This window comes from Podarcis erhardii (genome assembly GCF_964252035.2).
Source record: "Podarcis erhardii genome assembly, chromosome: 6".
NCBI lineage: Eukaryota > Metazoa > Chordata > Lepidosauria > Squamata > Lacertidae > Podarcis > Podarcis erhardii.
Window position 1 is genome coordinate 97,683,451 of NC_138510.1, and position 19,916 is coordinate 97,703,366.

Consider the following 19,916-nt stretch of genomic DNA (forward strand, 5'->3'; position numbering starts at 1 on the left):
GCAGCAGCAATGATGGAGGAAGCAGCAAAAGTGTGAGTGGGTGGGTGGGCAAGTGGCAGTGGGGTAGTGGTAGAGGCATGGTTGTGTAGCAGCACCTATTTTTCTTGGGGGCACCTATTTCAACACATATCTTTCACCCCAAATCTGATTTTGGATGGTGCCCACTCTACTAGCAAGTACATTTGCTTTATTTTTTTGGGGGGGGGATTCCATCTTGCCACCTGAAATAGATACCCCTTACTACTTCCAGTTTCTTGCTGCTTCTGCTGTGGCGCTACTATTTTTGTTGCCGTATCCCAGCATCCAAGAAGGGCACTGCTACCTGCCCAAACCAGCAGCTGACAAGGAGTTAACGCATGTGGTTGTGACAGGACAGCACAGTGAAAGCAGGCAATAGGAAAAGGATGCAATCAGCTTCGGTCTGCTTTAGAGGAAGTGTTTGCCTGGCACAAGAAGGCCCCGGGGAGGAAGGAGGTGTTTAATACTCATGCCTATCCACATATGAAGCGGCACAGAAAGGAGAAATCAGAAGGGTCAGCATTAAACGTGGTAGGTGCAGTTTCTTCATGGATATGGGGCAAATCCATAGAATTGAGGAATAAGGGACAGTTGAGTATGCCCTGAGCTTCCTCTGTAGATTAGCTCTATCTTTGGTGTAGTAATGGAACACAAAAGTGTTGGGGAGAGTGGCTTCTCCACTGGTGACCATGACCTCAAGGAAAAAGGAAAAAGCCCCCCCCCCCCCCCCGGAAGCGTGCCTACAACTAGTCTCTTATAGGCAGGGTGAGTGGGTGCAGAAGTGAATATGGAAAAAAATGTGAAAAACTCGGAAACTGTGAATGGGGCTGGGAGCTGTGGAGCCCCCAAGTCCAAACAAGGAAAATTGGGGGAAGGTTGGGGGTGGGGGTGGGGAATTGAATGAACAGTGAATGAACATTGTTCACAATAATAATGTGTTACTTCAGCATGCCAAAGCCCTCGGAGCAGAAATTGTGGGACTATGATTTAGAAGTCTAGTGCTGTACATACAATTCAGGGATCACGTCCACAAATGAAGAACCCGATGGGGAAGTTGCAAAAGTTGTAATTCAGTTTTCTAAATCAAATGTTTTGCTTGGCATAATTATGACAAGGTAAACTCCTTATTATTTTATTTAGCATATACTGTATTCCTTTTTTGTTATTCCTTATACGTACTTTATTTCAATGGATTTAATCTGTTTTTTACTTTTTTGATGGCCTGTTGCCATGTATGCCAGTTTTCTCCTGTATTGAAAATTCCAGTAAAAATATAGTGTGGGGTTTTTTTAATACAAAGGTTGTTCTTCAGAAAAACTGCATTCAAATAATACACTACTACAGTATAAAGGTCACAGCTAAATTGCTTTAAAAGGAGTTGGCCAGCTTATTTATGCCTAATTTGGGTGTCATGGATTTTAATAGGACAGCCTGATTTTTACTGGATTAAGTGCCTAGAGTATACAGTTTGTGGAAATGACATGCCAGAACCAATTCTGCTTTAAGTTAAACAAGGAAAAACCTATTGAGATTTTATTAGCAACAATTAAAATTGCATGCAAATGGCTAATTTTGTCTATGTTTTAGTATGCAGTTGCAGCTGAAGCCATCATCTAAAAATCTTTCATTATAATTTGTATGAATAAAAGAAATTATGTACGGTATATTATTTCATATAGTAAAAGTAATGGGACCCTTGACCATTAGGTCCAGTCATGGCCGACTCTGGGGTTGTGGTGCTCATCTCACTTTATTGGCTGAGGGAGCTGGCGTACAGCTTCCTGGTCATGTGGCCAGCATGACTAAGCTGCTTCTGGCGAACCAGAGCAGTGCATGGAAACGCCGTTTACCTTCCCGCTGGAGTGGTACCTATTTATCTACTTGCAATTTGATGTGCTTTCGAACTGCTAGGTTGGCAGGAGCAGGGACCGAGCAACGGGAGCTCACCCCATCGCGGGGATTTGAACTGCCAACCTTCTGATCGGCAAGCCCTAGGCTCTGTGGTTTAACCCACAGCGTCCCTATTCACTTCATATTCATATATATAACAAATATTTCTTGGGTATGAGCTGATGGGAAAGTCCCCTTCATAAGTCCCACTGAAACACATAGAATCCATGCTCATACATTTCCCATTGAATTGGACAGTAACCAAGTTGTATATAGCAGCCCTGCTTCAGATAGTACATTAATTAATTAATTAGTTAATTAGTCGCTTTATCTTGCCCAGGGCAACCCAAAGTGACTTACAACCAAGCCAGCAGTTCCAAATCCACACACACAGGCAACCCGAAAGGCCAGGTGAGGTCACAGTCCAAAAAGGCAGGTTCCAGGAACAGTCTAAAGGCAACACAAGAGACAAGATGCAATAATGGTCTGAGGTCAAATCCAAGGCAATCAAAGCACCAACTAACCAACATAGCAGCTGGCTGGTACAAGAAAAGGAACTGAAGGCTTTTAGCCATGTGCCCCAGAGCCTCACCCTGACCACAGCTGCAGGCCATCTGGGCTGCCTGAGCTTGGTCTACTTGTGTGGAGTAGCACAGGGAACCTTGGTCTTCAAGCAGGCACTCTGGCATCTGGCATCTGACTGCTTCCGTGCCTTTACGAGTGAATGTTCTCTTGGGTTTGGCGGAAGCTCAATCCTGGCCTCGGTATCTGAGCCACAGCCTGCTGTGTCTTGGTGAAGAGGCTGAACCATCCTGAAGGGTCTGGTGTGTTCCCCTGTCCCCCTGTAATGTTGGCCTTGGGGTGCTCTGAAGGGGACTCCTCCAGCAGGGTCATGACACATGGTTTAGGAAGGTGGCGGCAGCAGCGGCAGACATACGCTTAGAATTAAGGAGCAGGGCAACTCAAAGTGCACCTTAGCGCTAGAATCTTTTTTCAGTACAAGAACTGATATGGGCGGGGGGGTTGTTCCAGGGTTCCTCCAAACTTTCTTTATTTCAGCAGCCTGATTTTCGGGTGTATATGTGAGCGAAAGCTGTTATTGCTACTGTTAAACAACTGGAAAGCATAAATCCTTGGAGGTGGTTTTCTGAATATCCCCCAGAGACCTACCAGTAGATGCTGAGCTACCTTCCACCCACCCCAGTATAGACTGCAGCCCCATCTGCACTCTGCAGTTAAACCTGTGTCATACCACTTTAAACAGTCATGCTTTTCCTCAAGAAAATGTGGGAATTATAGTTTGTTGAGGGTGCTGAGAGTTGTTAGGCTATCACTATTCCCCTCACAGAGCTACAGTTCTCAGAGTAAAGGTAAAGGGACCCCTGGCCATTAGGTCCAGTCATGACCGACTCTGGGGTTGTAGCACTCATCTCGCTTTATTGGCCAAGGGAGCCGGTGTACAGCTTCCGGGTCATGTGGCCAGCATGACTAAGCCGCTTCTGGCAAACCAGAGCAGTGCACGGAAACGCTGTTTACCTTCCCGCCAGAGTGGTACCTATTTATCTGCTTGCACTTTGACGTGCTTTCAAACTGCTAGATTGGCAGGAGCAGGGACGGAGCAATGGGAGCTCACCCCGTCGCGGGGATTCGAACCGCCGACCTTCTGATAGGCAAGTCCTAGGCTCTGTGGTTTAACCCACAGCGCCACCCATGTCCCAGTTCTCAGAGTAGTTTAACAAAAAAATCCCTCTTCCCAAGTGTGGAGTCAGGACTGTTTAAAGTGGTATAAGACTGTTTTAAATGTGGTGTGCAGATGGGACCTGCATCCATTAAAAATATATGCAGTCTTATTATTTATAAATGGCTAGTCTTATGGTCTGCTGTAGATGTTTCAACCTCTTCCTAAATTTCTGGAGAGAAAATTTGTGTTGCTGGGAAGAAAGATACAGCATGAGGTTTTATGGGGGCCTGGCTGAGTGAAGTTTTAGAACATCAGAACCTAAAACGAGTCTCCAGGATCAGGCCAGGGCCCCATCCAGCCCAGCATTGCTGTTGTGCTGCAAGACATCCCTCCTGCCCTGAGGACTGCCTAAATTCCAAGAATAAAAGGAATGACAACTAGTGTTTGGGTAAAATCAGGTCACAACTTTGTTGACTACAGATGTAAGAGGTTTGAGAGAAGGATTTGCATTTGGGGTCAAGCAGAAGTGAAGGAGTCCTTGGTCTTCCTCAAGGAGTACAGTAGCTCCCCCAATGGATTGTACCTGGAGAGAGCTGTGGCCTCTCGTCCCCGCCTGGGCGTCCAGACAGAGGCTGGATCTAGACACCTCAAAGAAGCGTTTCGGCTTAAAGCGTTGTGAATTTAAGCAGGGAAAACAGATAGAGAAAAACGGAACTCCACATCAACATCTGGTGGCACAATGTTATATCACATATACAGTGCATATAAATTGCTTTTTCTTTACCAGTCTAGCTGAGTCCAGAAGCATCTTTCCTGGACCTCCATTTTCAGAGGGGCAGGCAGGGGCTACAACCTCCCCTCTGTCCTCTGTCCAAGACTACGCCTACCCATTGCCTATACCACCAATGTTGTGATGGTTGCTGTGAGGGTGGCAAAAACCAGAAGGGAGGAGCCAGTTTGCCAGCTGGGAAAATTCCAACCTGGCCCCAAATACAGCAACTGAAAATGCTATAGGAAGGTCCAGCAGAACAACATGTAACAACAATATAGGGAGCGAGGGAAACAAGTTTTTAAAATACCTGGTTCTATTGCTGTGAGGGATAACCGAAGATCACCTCTGTCCTTATGTTAAGGCGATTCCGCTTTAGGCTGAGTAAATAATCAACACGACTGAAACCTGATTGTACCAAATACAAAGTAGGAAATACCATGAAATACAATTTTACTTTATCCCAAAGCTGTGGAAATTTTTTAGATACAGTGGTACCTCAGGTTACTTACGCTTCAGGTTACAGACGCTTCAGGTTACAGACGCTTCAGGTTACAGACTCCGCTAACCCAGAAATAGTACCTCAGGTTAAGAACTTTGCTTCAGGATGAGAACAGAAATTGTGCTCCGGCGGCGCAGCGGTAGCAGGAGGCCCCATTAGCTAAAGTGGTGCTTCAGGTTAAGAACAGTTTCAGGTTAAGAATGGACCTCCAGAACGAATTAAGTACTTAACCCGAGGTACCACTGTATTGTACTCTTTATCCAAAAATGGTGTTTTTCTTGACAGAAAGTTACTTTGGCTGCTAGGTTGCTCTGTAGCTCTATGATCGCTCCTTGCAAAGAAACATCAGCGCCAGCAGCATTCACAGCACTTGTTTCTGGTCATCAGGCACAGGGGCAACATTGAGAGAGAAACACATAAAAGTATAAATTTTTATGTAATTGTATGTTGTATAAATTATAAAAAAATTAAATAAAACATGTTCTATTTACATATGGAACATTTAAATAGCCCCTGTTGATTGGGGGGGGGGCGGGGGGCAGGAAGGGGCCGGAGTTGGAAAAAGGTTGAGGAGAACTGCCTTAATCCTTTGCACCAGCAAAGCCCTCCTGAGCCACAGTAGCACCTCGCAGACTTTCAAAAGCATCTGCACAGCACAGTTGCTAATTGTGTGGATGTTGCTACATATAGTTTGAGCCTTGAAAGGCAATTTTGGCTGGATTGTATAAGGAGGCTTATGAAGTTGCATTTAAAATTGTATGCACGTTGTCACTTTAACAGCAAATCTGTATCCTCAAACAGGGTGTAACCAGCAGAAGATTGTGGTCTACAGGAACAGATGACCACATGCTGCTGTTTACGATCATTAGTTGTGGTAAGTATTTATGAAATTTACTGGAAAAAAATGTCATTTTTGCTATTACTTTGACCTTGCCAAGGAAGGATATGAAGCAACGCTGGGGATGGGAAGAGTTGTGCAAGCAGAAATATGTTTGAGGCTGCTTGGGTTCTGCTGTTCTCACCATTCCAAATGGAAACTAGAATGCTTCATTGGCAATCCCATTAAAACAGGTGCCCTGTAAGACCATGCCAAGAAGAATCTCCTGGTATAGTCACAATAGGAAAATATTGCAGGTGGCACAAAACCGTAAAAAGTTCCAATCTAGCCCATGTAAACCCTTTTGAATAAAATACTTATTGACTAGTGTAATTTTGCTAAGTTCTTTGTCCAAAGCAGTTCTTAATGGGGTTTCCAGGAGAAAAGATTAACAATTCCCTCCACCAGTAGAAGGTCCTTGTTACACTCCAAATATGTCTCTCCTACTAGGCTAGCTGCTCCCTCCTTCAATTGCACCTCTTTAATTTCTGTTTGATTTTCAACTGTTAGGATCAGTTCAAAAGTGCCACCTCTTCCTTTTGAGCGTGGAGTCTGTTCTGCAGAATGCCTTGTCCTCTGTGGCTGCTAATTTTACGTTATCTAGTGCTCCTTTTAAGCCCTATACGGCCTAGGACCCTCGTACCTACGGGACCGCCTCTCCTGGTATGCCCCACAGAGGAACCTACGGTCTGCAAATAATAACATCCTGAAGGTCCCAGGCCTCAGAGAGGTTAGGCTGGCCTCAACTAGAGCCAGGGCCTTCTTGGCTGCGGCTCCAATCTGGTGGAACGCTCTGTCACAAAAGACTAGGGCCCTGCGGGACCTGACATCTTTCCGCAGGGCCTGCAAGACAGAGTTGTTCCACCAGGCCTTTGGTCAGGGCGCAGCCTGACTCCCTCCTCTGGCAACCTGCACCGAATTTTGCTTAATCGGTTGCCATTAATTTGATTTTAATTAATTTTTATAATGAAATATTTTTAGAATGTGTGATTATTTGATTGTTTGATTATTTGATTGTTGTTAGCCGCCCTGAGCCCGGCTTCGGCTGGTGAGGGCGGGATATAAATAAAATTTATTATTATTATTATTATTATTATTATTATTATTATTATTATTAGAACAGGCCAGCTGTATTCATCACCATTTGTGTACTCAGGATGCTTGTCTGCAATTGCAGCCTTTTTCTAATGCTCCTTGTTGCTCTGGCAGGGATATTTTTTTCTTCTGTGGGTGCCTGGACCTACCACTATGGGCAGATGCCCCCGAGCAACTGGGACATGGCAAGAAGATATTGCCAGCAGCACTATACTGACCTGGTAGCAATCCAAAACAAAGAAGAAATTGCCTATCTCAATGCTACCATTCCATACTACCGCACATACTACTGGATTGGGATCCGGAAGATTAAGAATGTTTGGACCTGGGTTGGAACGGGCAAGATCCTGACAAAGGAAGCAGAAAACTGGGCTTCTCGGGAACCCAACAACAGACGGTCTGGAGAAGACTGTGTTGAGATCTACATTAAAAGGCCTGTGGAATCTGGAAAATGGAATGATGAACGTTGTACTAACAAAAAACGGCCACTGTGCTACCGAGGTAATGAAAGCACCCCGTATTGTGTCGTAGCTGTGGAATACCAACAGCTAGGAATGGAAGGAATGATCAGTTTTGGTTCTCTTAGGACTCAGCTAGATTGGTAAAGAAAAAGCGATTTATATGCACTGTGGAGTCCTGTTTTTCCCTTCCAGATTTCCCTGTTTAAATTTACAACGCGTTTAACTGAAACACTTATTTGATGTGTCTAGATCCAGCCATAGTTTCTTATTTTTCCAATCTATTCAGTTCTCCACATTTTGCAGCAATTTGTGAATTTTATTCTTGAAGACTCCTCATGAAAATTCACCAGCATTTCAGTGAGAATTTCTCATAATACTGTAAACACATTTTTATATCCACTTTTTATATACAGTTTTAACATATGTACACATTATATTTCCTGATATAATGTGTTTCTGTATGTTTGTTTCACTCATCTCTTCATTTGTATGCACGCTTTCCCCTAATATATGTTTTTTTGTCTACATGGTTTCATTGCAGAATGGCACTATAATGGCCAGGCCACCTTGCCGCCTCTTTTGCTTGCCCTTTTTCTGTACTGCACTGTAAACGGCAGCCTGATATCCGGAAATTAAGCAAGCACAGCTTATTCTGAGTCCTCACATGGAGATATTCTTTCCTGTGCAGTATAAGGTGCAGGACCCTGATATATTTGCAGCACATCTTGGAACCATAGAAATGTAGGGCTGGAAGGGTCACCAAGGGCCATCTAGTCCAACCCTCTGCATTGTAGGAACCACAGCTAAAGAATCCCTGATGGATGGCTAGCCAACCTCTCTTGGGAAACCTCCAATGAAGGTTTCACCACCTTCTGAGAGAGACTGTTCCACCGTTGAACAGATTTTACCCTCTGAAAGTTATTCTTAATGTTTAGCTGGAATCTCCTTTAGGAACAAAGCTGAATTTGGATATGAAAATCTGTGACCCGATTTCTGGCATGACTTTTGGTAATGCTTTGGAGGTGTGGATCAATCTATCATTTTCTTTTTCTTTTTCAGATATTGCTAAGTGAAATTGAATAGACCCTGTATTGGCAGAAACAGGCATCTATAAGTGTGACAGTTTGTTCAAAAGCAAGCTGGTGTATTTGACGAGAGATTGGAGCATATCCACACCATAAATTTAAAGTATATTCAATGCAGTTTTAAAGCATATGACTTCCCCTCAAGGAATCCTAGGAATGGTAGCTTGTTGAGGGTGCTGGGATTTGTAGCTTTGTGAGGGGGGAACTACAGTTCCCAGGATTCTTTGGGGAAAGTTGCATGATTTAAAAGTGTGGTGTGGAACAGCCTGTAGACTTTGATTTTGTCCAGACTTAGAGCTCTTTAGTAGAACATGAAGCAGAATCAGCCCTGAGTACTGAACTCTGCAGAATGGGCCCACAGCTCCCTTCTGTTAAAAGTAGCTTGATGCTTGTATCTTTGAAGAGCTGGTCAGAGGAGGAAATTTTTCATTTTTACTTGAATAAAATATGGGGGGCAGGTAAGCCCCGCCCCACATAACTGATCACAAAATGCAGAGTGCACACACCATTTGAATGGCAGTGGCTATCAAATATTTTATTGGGGGTCCGAAAGGGAACTCAACCCCTATGAGTTGACTCCTATGCTTGTAGGGAATGATTGCAACTGGACTAAACACAGGAGAAACTGGCTTCCATTTTCTCATATCGACACTACAGAATGAAATAGGCTGCTAACTAGTGTAGCCCTCCTCTCTTCTCCAAAGAGGTCCTGGCAACTGCAGTTCTGTGTTCCCTTGGGAGTAGAGCTCTCAGTTTCAAGAGATGGCGCAACTCTAATCCACTTCTCTCTTCTGTGCAGCTTCCTGCCAGCCTTCCTCCTGCAGTCAGCATGGGGAGTGTGTGGAGACCATTGGGAATTATACCTGCCAATGTTATCCTGGCTTCTATGGGCCGGAGTGTGAATATGGTGAGTCTTCTAACAACCCAAGGGCCAGAACCATGGCTGGGGGATGGATACTTGTTACGTGCTGACAAAACATATAAGAATAATTAGTGCTGGAGTTAAATGTTCTGACAGACCCTCCAAGTGCCCCAATTTTCCAGGGTTGTCCCTGATTTAGAGAAGCTGTCCCAGTTTCTGATTTGATCCCGGAATGTCCTACTTTTCCTTAGGATGTCCCTGTTTTCAGTGGAGAAATGTTGGAGGGTATGGAGTTATCTGACCCCTGAACCATCTGAAGGCAATACTGTATAGGGAAGTTTTTTGAATGTTTTATGTTTTATTACATTTTTATATATGTTGGAAGCTGCCCGGAATGGCTGGGGCAACCCAGTAAGATGTGTGGGGTATAAATAGGAAAGTTATCATTATGGAATGGGATGTCCCTATTTCCATTGGAAAAATGTTGGCGGGTATGGTTCTGAGTGCTTCCCGTACGCTTTCCATGTAAGGAAGGCCAGTGTGATCCCCATTTGAGAGCGGGGGGGGGGGGGGGCTTCCTTCAGGGCCTTCTAGTGAATTAATGGCTAAGTTGAATTTTGAACCTGGGACTATCTGATTTTCCACTCAGTCTCTTGATCACCACAAAATACAAAATTTACATTTATTTCTCTTGTGTGTCTTTTAAGAGGTTTTCCCGTGAATAAATTTTGTTGAGCAAGAGAAATGGCTCCTCTTCAAGGCTGAGTGAGGGGGGCTTCTTTCCAGTTCTTGGCTTTTGTTGAGGTTTGAACTGGCGCTACCTTCTTTACCTGAAGGACATTCAGAGGCCTCTGTCCATTCACAGTATGAAGTTTATGCGATGAAACCAGTAGCATCTTTTGCAAAGCCTCCTATATTGTCAGCTTTCTTCCTGTGCAGATTATTATTCTATGCTACTAATTTATATTGTGTGTGTTGTTGTTTTTTAAAGAAGCTTAAGTGTTTTGGCTTTCTCCCCAGAATCCTGAGAATTGTACTTTGAGACTGCTGACATCTCCGCCCACCCTGCCCTTCATGAAACTACAGTAGCCAGAATTCTCTGGAAAGAGGAAATCATTTTTAAAACTAGTTTACATTTGTAGTGTAGCTCTGCACCAAAAGGAAGCACACCGGAATGTGATAACAAAGATTGCTCTGTGAGAAATATTTAGCCTTGACTGACATGCATCACAAATAACATTACTGCCCAGCTCAATATAATTTTCCTTTGAAACATCTATGTTGGAAGCCATGCCAGGGCTTTTAAGTCTAGCAACAAAATGTACAAATTCTCCTCAGCCACTCTTGGCCCTGGTTTGGGGGAATCAAAAGGGCAAGTTTGGCCTATATATAGAACTAGATATTGGATTCTAGTTGAGTCTTCTCCCTGATGTGCCAGTTTTCTATAATAGTGAGGGTGTTTAAAAATATATATCAGCCATGCAAGTCTTAACCCGTAGTTTGAAGTGGTATTTCTCAAAGATGCAGGTTTACTGTCTCAGTGAAAAGTGAGCCTCAGTTGTGTGAATAAGCCTGTCCACCCACCATGCCTTTAAAGCACATTTGAAGCACACTCCCCACCCTCCAAAAAATATAATTCTTGTTAAGACTTGCTGGAATGGTAACTCTGTGTAACTAGACTGTCTAGAATTCTTCAAGGGAAAGGATGTACTTTGAATGTATTTTAAAGGTATTGTGTGTATGCAGCCTAAGAGCTAAACCAGAGGAATCAAGGAATCCAAATGGGAGCAGGAATAATCTGGAGTGGAGAAGCCTTCGGAAGGGGAGATGGTGCTTTAACTCTTCTCCCATCTACCCTTTCCTACCTACTGCTCTGGCAGAAATGCAAAGTGCATATTTGAAATTAAAAGGAGACTTAGAAATGGATGGGTGAAAATGCTGACCTAAATACTCAGGAGCCAACTCCCCAGCTCACTGGAGCCATTCTTTTCCTTATCCACTTTCCCAGGGTAAAGCACAATTGAACTGAAGACAGGTTGCTTCTTAGTTGACATGCGTAGGATTTCTCATGCTCACACTTGCAAATGTGTCTTGTAATATTTCCAGTGAAATATATCTGTCTTTTAAATATATTTTATTTGAGTTTGAGGGGTGTGGTTTGAGGGGAAAGGGGTCAACCCCCCCCATACACTGTTGTTCATGTCCCCAGAAAAAACTTGTCTGGTCCTGCACCTAAGGCAGAATAGGGCCACCATGATAAATTCCAGGTGGTTGAGTTAGTCACTCATTTTTACCCCCACTAAGTGGTACTTTAACTCTGGTTTCTGTGCTGGCTCCAAAGAAACACAAGATCTGAAAGGATTGGTATTATAAGTGAGTGAGCAAGGGTTCAGGTAACAAATGTTTCAGCTCCACAATCTCTTTCAAAAGAGAGGTTAGAAACACATTTGCTGATGGTAATGTTGGCATAACCTGGTATTTCAATGTCTCCATTTAGTTGTGAAATGCAAGGACTTGGATGCTGGACTTAGACCACTGCACATGAACTGCAGCCATCCTCTGGGGAACTTCAGTTATAACTCCAGCTGTGACTTCAGTTGTGATGAAGGGTTTGAAATGAATGGCCTGGCCACTGTGCAGTGCTTGCCGTCTGGGAGCTGGTCAGCAGAGATACCGCAGTGTGTAGGTATGTGCTATTATGGTGGGTGCCAGGTGTTAACGCAGGTGTGGCAGTTGCCAAGAAACTGGCAAGAGGTCCACTGAGCCAAGCACTGTTGTAATAATTCCACACACCCACGCACTTTGCCCAGAAAACAAACAAACAAACAAACAAAAATGCAGTTTTCCTTTTTGCATGGATCAAAACTGAAAAGCAGTAAGCATAAACAGGATTGTAGAAAAACTCGCCATTTATTATAAATGTATAATTTATTATAATAAGTAATACAGCAATGTTGCTACAAATATATATGCTCCAGAGTCACATTTTAGCATTCACAAATACAATTGAAGCCCACTTTGGGTTACATTAATAAATATCTTATGCCCACATTAAGACGTAAGGCAATGACTGTGCTTTCTGTATGCATTTGGCTGAAGTTGGGTGGGGGGAGTGAGAGAAAGGTTAACATTAAAACAATAAATGTGAATGGGTAACATTAAGTTGTTAAGCAGAGGCTTGACAACCATATGTCAGGAGTGCTCTGATGGTGTTTCCTGCTTGGCAGGGGGTTGGACTCGATGGCCCTTGTGGTCTCTTCCAACTCTATGATTCTGTGATTAAATCCTCAACTGTGAATAAATGAGACAGAAGTTAATGTGAATGTACATTTCAGCAGACAGTTAAGATTAAATATTGGTGATGGCAGCAGCTGACTAAACTGTACAGGAACAAATATTTTTAAAAATCTGTTTTTTAATTGGAAAATGAATAAAAATTATTTGCAAAAAAAAAAGAAAAGTAAATTCTACCTGCCCCCTAAAATAAAAGAAGCAGTATTGGAGGAATCTTCAGAAAGTCACTGCAAGCAAGGGCCACTTCACAGAAGAAAGTGGATAAGAAGATTACAGGCCAATGCTCAGTCCGCTTGTAGTGCATTTCACCACCATCCCTAGTTGCAGGAGATATTCCTAGTGGAATTGTTTTTGTTGTTGTTACTCCCTCCTTTTTCCCTGACAAAACTCAAGGCAGCACACGGATAAACAGGTGCATGCAGTAGGGTGTACTTGTTTCATGTGTGCAAGCCGTGTGGCGTGCACATGACACATCAATAACATGTGGTGTGCTGACATCACCCAGCCCCCTAATTTGTGGGGGCAAGGCGGCGCACTTGCAGATAAAACGAGCAATAAGCAAGTAGTCCATCTTCAGTCAATGGCCTTCATAACCAGAGTCCTGATCTTCTAGTTTTCAATGTTTGATATGTTATTGTGTTTTTAATATTCTGTTGGGAGTTGCCCAGAGTGGCTGGGGAAACCCAACCAAATGGGTGGCAATAATAATAATAATAATAAACAAATAATAGCCAATTCCCATCATGCATAGCACACACATGCCTGATTGAATCCTTCCTTCTCTGTTCCTTAGCTGTCCAGTGCTGGCCATTAAGAATCCCTGTTCATGGAGACCTCATCTGCTCTCACAGGAAATTCCAGTACCAGACTAACTGCAACTTTAGCTGTGCAGAGGGCTTTCTGCTAAGTGGAGTGGAGACCACTAGATGTGAAGCATCTGGAGAATGGAGTTCCCTAGAGCCAATATGTCAAGGTTCAGTTTCCTTCTAAATCCCATTCCGATATTATTGTATCAGAACTCTGTAGTACTTAGAGGGTGTACGATGAATATATTTGGAGATCCAGCTGTTGGCTATCAAATGCCAAGACCAGAAGTATATGTTGACCTGGAAAACTAATTTAGATGCATGGAATAAACATTTTGTACATCACTTTCATAAACCTGGGGATTCCAAATTACTGTTGGTGGTCATATTGCATTTAGGGTTGTTAACTCCCCCCCCCCTTTTCTTTTTGCTAATCCTGCCCTGTACCGTTTGCAGCAGCCTGACTTGAAAGCAGGAATGTTTTCTGGTATAGAGATATGCAAAGTTTCAATTCCTTGTTTTCTGCGTATCAGGCTGCTGTTTTAAGGCACAGAACAAGTAAAAAGTGAGAGCCTTAACTTATCTGATTCTAAAAATCAATCTATATACTGTATCTATATCTTCAAAAACAAAGGGATTATGTGGTAGGATTTGGCAGAGGCTGGCTGAGCTACTCTAATGGCAAACTGGAGTGTCCTGCCTGGTATGGGATCAGCTGTTGTGCTATAGTGAGTTTTCAACTGCCAACATTTGCTTACTTATTTGGGAGTATTTTTACCCTGCCTATTAACCCGAGATGGCCACCTGCTTAAGATGAGATTCCTGCATTGCAGGCAGTTGGACTAGATGACCCTTGGGGGGGGGTCCCTTCCAATTCTACAATTCTGCGATTCTAAGAACATAAATGTATTTGTTTCTAATTGTTTTAGCTGATTTGTGGCTAATTCTAGACTCTCTCTGCACCTGTGAAGGCTACGAATCCGTGGGAGAATAGCAATCTGATTTAATGTTACTGTTGGAGATTGGCAGAGGGTCCCCCAGTCAAATGGGGAATGGGTCTGCTTCAGTCAGTCATCCATCTGTGTCTAGCAAGAGCTGGGAGGAGGGGTGCCTGTAGTGTTGGTGAGGAGATAGGCTGGCATCATGCAAAATGTAGTAGGTGAGGCTCATGGTTTATAAACTCCATGGTTTTGGAGATTTCTATTTCATTCTAGTTTACCCCTTTTTCTTTCTTTAGTTAAGCAATGTCCAGAAATCGAGTTACCCACAAGAGGAACCATGGACTGTGTAAATCCAGTGGGCGACTTCGCTTACAACTCCACCTGTGATTTTGGTTGTGAAGTTGGCTTTCAGCTCCGTGGCCCCAAGACGCTGCACTGCAGTGCATCTGGCCAGTGGACATCCTCTGTACCTGTTTGTCATGGTATGGCATCCATATAGACTTTTGTGGGCCTCTAGAGGAATTTAGTGTCTGAGTTTGCTGTTACTGGTCTGCTGCAGCTACAGTTGCAGTGTTGAATAGTCCACTTAACCCTGCTGGACTGGGCAGGACCCAAGGCCAAGAACTTAGTCAGTGAGCCCAGAGAGATACCATGTTTTACAGTATGTTGCTGTCCAGAATTTGTCAATACACAATCATACACAATACACAATATGATAGTGTTCCAAGGGCTTGATAACCGAGGGCATCTACAGACTGTTGTGGGGGGTTTTGTGGGATTCATTCACATGTCAGCAAGTTCAGATTGCACAATTATTAATTTTTTGTCTTTCTTAATTCTCATTTTAAAACTATTTAACATGGTTTCATTGAGCTACCTGTTTGTTTACAATAGAGCATATGGCATGCACCAATTCTTGACATTAAAAAATAAAATAATAATATACCATCAGATAATTTTTTGACTATATATGCCAAAATTCTTAGAGATATGAAGTGATGTATAGTAATGTATGTTGCCTGATTAGTGACCATAAGTAAAAGGTATTTTGTATCAATAACTATTAGAATTTCTAAAGTTAAAAAGGAGAAAAGTAGAGAACAAAAGGGGGAAAGAGGGAAAGAAAGAATTACAATATGTATGTCTTGCATACCAGACTGTGCTGTAAATTGGGTAATATTCTACCTCGTTACTGGGTAATAATAATAATAAATAAATAAATAAATAATTTATTATTTATACCCTGCCTATCTGGTTTCCCCAGCCACTCTGGGCGGCATCCAATAAAACACTAAAATACAATAACCTATTAAACATTAAAAGCTTCCCTAAACAGGGGAATATTCTATGCCTTGTAATTTGTATAATCAAGAAAGTCACTCAGGTTGCCCAAAGGAAAATGCACTGGAAAGTGTGCAATAACACTTGCCTTGACACACTCGGCTCTTCCAGACATCTTTTTTCATGGTGCATTCATGACTATTTGTGCTCATGATGCTATCAATGCTGTCACACACATTCCGTCTTTCAATACGGTTTGCATCTGCAAAAGTTATGGGGCAGTTGCACTGCTTCATTTCCAATTAGCGCATATCCTGTAACTTCCTGCTGAAGCCCCATAACTTTTTGTACCACAAATGTTCTGGTTTTTGCTCCACTTTTATTGTCCCATAGCCCCTCCTGTCAACAATAATGTGACAGCATCAGGAAAGCATTACAGAACACATGGAAGCAGAATAAACCCACCACTAATGTGCTACTTGTGTCTCAAGAACATGTTGTAGAACACATCTGCAATATAAGACCAGGCTGGAGGGGCCCACCACCATCTAACCTCCTTGCAAACAAATCATGATGAATGCTCAATAAACAGGTCATCTGGCAATGTCCCAAGAATCAGGCTAGACCCGATGACGGTAGTCCCTAACTGGTTCCTGCCAAATGTACATAAAGTCCATGTGGGGTGCTTGACTGGAAGCAGCTGAACCCTTTCTTATTTTCACTTCCACACTTGCTATGGACTTGATGCCAGATCCTCTTTTAATACAGAAGTGTCGCACTATTGCATGAATCTTAGAATCATAGAATTGTAGAATTGGAAGGGACTCTGATGGTGTTTGATGTTTTATCGTGTTTTTAATATTCTGTTGGGAGCCGTCCAGAGTGATTGGGGAAACCCAGCCAGATGGGTGGGGTAGAAATAATAAATTCCTGCAATGCAGGAATATGCAGCTGTCCCAGAGGGGGATTGAACCTGCAACCTTGGCAGTATCAGCACTGTGCTCTAACCAGCTGAGCTATGTAGTTTCACCCTGAGACTGAACACGGACGCTGTATGCTTTCACCACTGCTAAACTGTGTGTAGGACATGAGAAGCAATTGCACCCTTGAACCAGTTCCAACTCTTAACTATTGCCTCTCGCCTGATTTGCACATCTGCTTTCCGTAGCGGTTCAGTGCCAGCTGCTGCAGCCTCCTGCTTATGGTAACAGCACGTGCTTCGATTTCCATGGGAAATTTCAGTACCAGTCTCTCTGCACCTTCCACTGCGCTGAAGGCTTCCAGTTACTTGGAGAAAAGGTGACAGAGTGCACAGCGTCTGGAGAATGGACAGCGGCAGTCCCAGCGTGCCAAGGTGAGGCTGCTGTAAGAACCACCATTCTTAAGCTTCCAGAAATCCACTTCTTTGGGTATGAGGTGGTGGAATAAGGATAAAATGACATCTTTCCTGACTTCTTCCAGAAGCCATAGTTCCTAGAGAAACGCATCACCTGAATATACTAACTTTTAATTCACAGTTTTCTTAACAGTTGATGCGTTCCACACCTTGGCCTCCTGGCCACCAACACATTTGCAGTATACAAGACATTTACACATACCTGAATAAACACCAATATGTGCAAGGGGTAGAGGTTGGGTCAAAGGAATAATACTCTGCAACAGCCTCCCCCCCCCCTTCTCCCTCCTGGCTCCCCCCGCCCTTTGCCTACTTGTACCTCTTCTTCTTCTGTGTCCCATTGTTGTTGTTGTTTCCCTGTATTTTTGCTGGAAGCTGCCCAGATTGGCTGGGGCAACCCAGTCAAATGGGAAGGGTATAAGAAATTATGATTATTACCATCATCACCATTGTCATCTTCAGCCATGCAGTGCCACAGTCTGGAGACCCCCAAGCAAGGGAGGATGACCTGCTTTCATCCACATGGAGAGTTTGCATTCCAGTCTACCTGTGAGTTTGCCTGCGAGGCTGGATTTACCTTGGCTGGAAGAAATTCAACCCGCTGCTTAGCAACTGGGAACTGGACTGCTCCGTTGCCAACATGTCAGGGTAACTAAGGTCTTTTCACTGCCTGTTTTTGTGATGAAACTCTGATCTGTCTGGTCAGGGTCTTTCAAGGCTGAGCACCTCCAGCCTGGCTACCTTATAGTAACCTGGGTTGCTTCCAGATGGCCCTTTCTTATAGCATTTTCCTCAGACTTCATATGGGAGCATGCATATCACAACAGCATCATTGTTTTGAAATTATCTTCCTTTCATCAATTTCTCCCCTTCTAATTTCTTAGTGATAGGAAAGATATATAGAACAGCAGTGCAAAGAGCCCTTCGGTGTGGCTGTGTGTGTGCTGCTTTGCACTTTGACCACTGGGACTTTGGGGACTGTGGTTTTTGAGACAGGAAGTGTCATGTGCCACAAATTTGGCTTTTGCTGCCTGTATTGTAATACTAGTTTTCATGGGTTGGGGAAGGTTTTCATGAGAAGAAAATGCGGGTCCTATAGCATGGAAAATCAGGCACTTCTTCAAATGCTGCTTTCTCATGCTTTGGGGGGGGGATCACATTGCCTAAACATGATGTTAAGTGCATGCAATACCTTTTTTCTTGAGCATGAGAAAGCAGAATTTGAGGAAGTCCTGATGAGAAGAGACAAAACACAAGGCTGTTTTTCAAAATGGCAAAAGTAAGGTGTTTCTTGGCTTCTGATGGAAAACATATTTTTTAAATGTGCCTGTGGTTTTCAATTGCCGCCTTGCAGTGGTAAGCGACAAGGGGGACTGATGGATTAATCTCTACATTGGTCAATGAGACTTTTGCATTTTTTAAATTTCACACTTGTGGCGGGATTGGTTTATTTTTTAAAAAACAAAACAAGGAACCCATGCAGATATATGAACCACCTGCATGCATGCACATGTTTCTGTGAGAGGAATGAGTTAAATACTCATTCCAGACACATCCTATCATGATCCACCCACTGGTGCAGATGAGAAATGGTGGGGTCAAGCCAAATAGTTAAATGTAAAAAGAATGGTGGTGTAGAGGTTTGTTGAGCAGCACCTACCTTATATGCAAGGGAGAACTTATATCTGGAAGCACCCCTGAAACAACTGCCTTCATTTCCCCCCAGAAGAAGAGGTCTCATTTCATGCCTGGACTTGCCTCTTTCTGTGGCTGGGAGAATCTGGGCTGAATAGTTCCTCCTTTCACCAACATTGAGCACTCTCTTTCATTCTAGCTGTTGAGTGCCCCAAACTGGACATCCCCAAGAATGGAGAATTTGACTGCTCTCATCCACATGGAGACTTTGCATATAGCTCCAGCTGCACTTTCTCCTGCAATACAGGGTTTGTGCAAGTTGGAGCAGAGCAACTTCAGTGCACAGCTCTGGGAATGTGGACGGAGAAACCACCCTTATGTGAAGGTCAGTGCTGAGTATACTCTTGGGAATCAGCTGGGAAATGGATGGTAGCTGAGTATATAAAACTGAGATGTTGCATTTGCTAAATTGAAAAACAAACTGGATCCTCTGGTGTCATACTTCCACTGATAGCAGTGGCAACAGCAATTCTTGATTTTTCTCCAGTTTCATACAAGATCTTGCTCTGAAACTTGGGAATCTAAACAAAACTGACTGGGTGCCTTTGCTACTTGCAAAGAAACAGGACACAGACTGAATACCAAGAACTGGGTACTTATTCTGGAGTGATCACAGGGGCAACCTTCCTTAATGAGGTCACAGACTGATGTGGAAATAAGGTCACTAATCCATAGTGTCTAACGGTGAATTACTGTATCACACCCTCCTCCTGAAAAGTATGAAACCTGAACTTTGGGTTTGTAGAACAACAACGCAGGCTTTGGGTGATGGTGACTGTACTGTCTCTGGGGTCCATTCACTGTAGCAACATTCTTAGTGGCATCTGCTTGGCAGTTCCTCCATATGCGTTCTACATACAGTGTGTCCTATGTTCTACCTCCACTGTCAGAAGCAGTATGCTGGGAATCACAAGTGGGGAGAGCTTAGACCCCATAGTCATCATGTCGGTCATGGTGAGAGCAAGATGTAGGACTAGGTGGGCCTTTAGCTTGATCCAGCAGAGCTATATCATCTGTATCACGCTCCAGAATGCTGAGAAGAGGTGCAGAACACATTCACTCCAGACATGCAGACAGCACAGCCCCAGATGCACAATCCATTTATTTTTAGCGCACCCAATGGAGATATAATTGCCTTTGACTAAATACAATTTAGGATATAAGTAAATTAAATTGACATAATTTTATTGGCCATTTAAGACACATCTCTGTATGGATCTGTGTTTCTGTGGTGCTTTTTAATGCTTAGAATAAGACGTAGAG

General features: G+C 43.3%; 1 protein-coding gene across 3 annotated transcripts in view; it reads left to right on the forward strand.

Moving 5' to 3' along the window:
- The first annotated feature begins 393 nt into the window (after nucleotides 1–393).
- Nucleotides 394–19,916, forward strand: part of SELP (selectin P) — a 30,743-nt gene continuing 11,220 nt past the window's right edge. For all 3 annotated transcript variants that reach the window (XM_081867310.1, XM_081867312.1, XM_081867311.1), the window contains exons 1-10: nucleotides 394–549; nucleotides 5,662–5,731; nucleotides 6,947–7,333; nucleotides 9,178–9,285; nucleotides 11,738–11,926; nucleotides 13,328–13,507; nucleotides 14,578–14,763; nucleotides 16,731–16,916; nucleotides 17,421–17,606; nucleotides 18,793–18,978. In XM_081867310.1, the coding sequence (XP_081723436.1) occupies nucleotides 502–549; nucleotides 5,662–5,731; nucleotides 6,947–7,333; nucleotides 9,178–9,285; nucleotides 11,738–11,926; nucleotides 13,328–13,507; nucleotides 14,578–14,763; nucleotides 16,731–16,916; nucleotides 17,421–17,606; nucleotides 18,793–18,978 (1,726 nt within the window). In that variant the 5' untranslated portion in view covers nucleotides 394–501. The remainder of the gene's footprint in view (nucleotides 550–5,661; nucleotides 5,732–6,946; nucleotides 7,334–9,177; nucleotides 9,286–11,737; nucleotides 11,927–13,327; nucleotides 13,508–14,577; nucleotides 14,764–16,730; nucleotides 16,917–17,420; nucleotides 17,607–18,792; nucleotides 18,979–19,916) is intronic.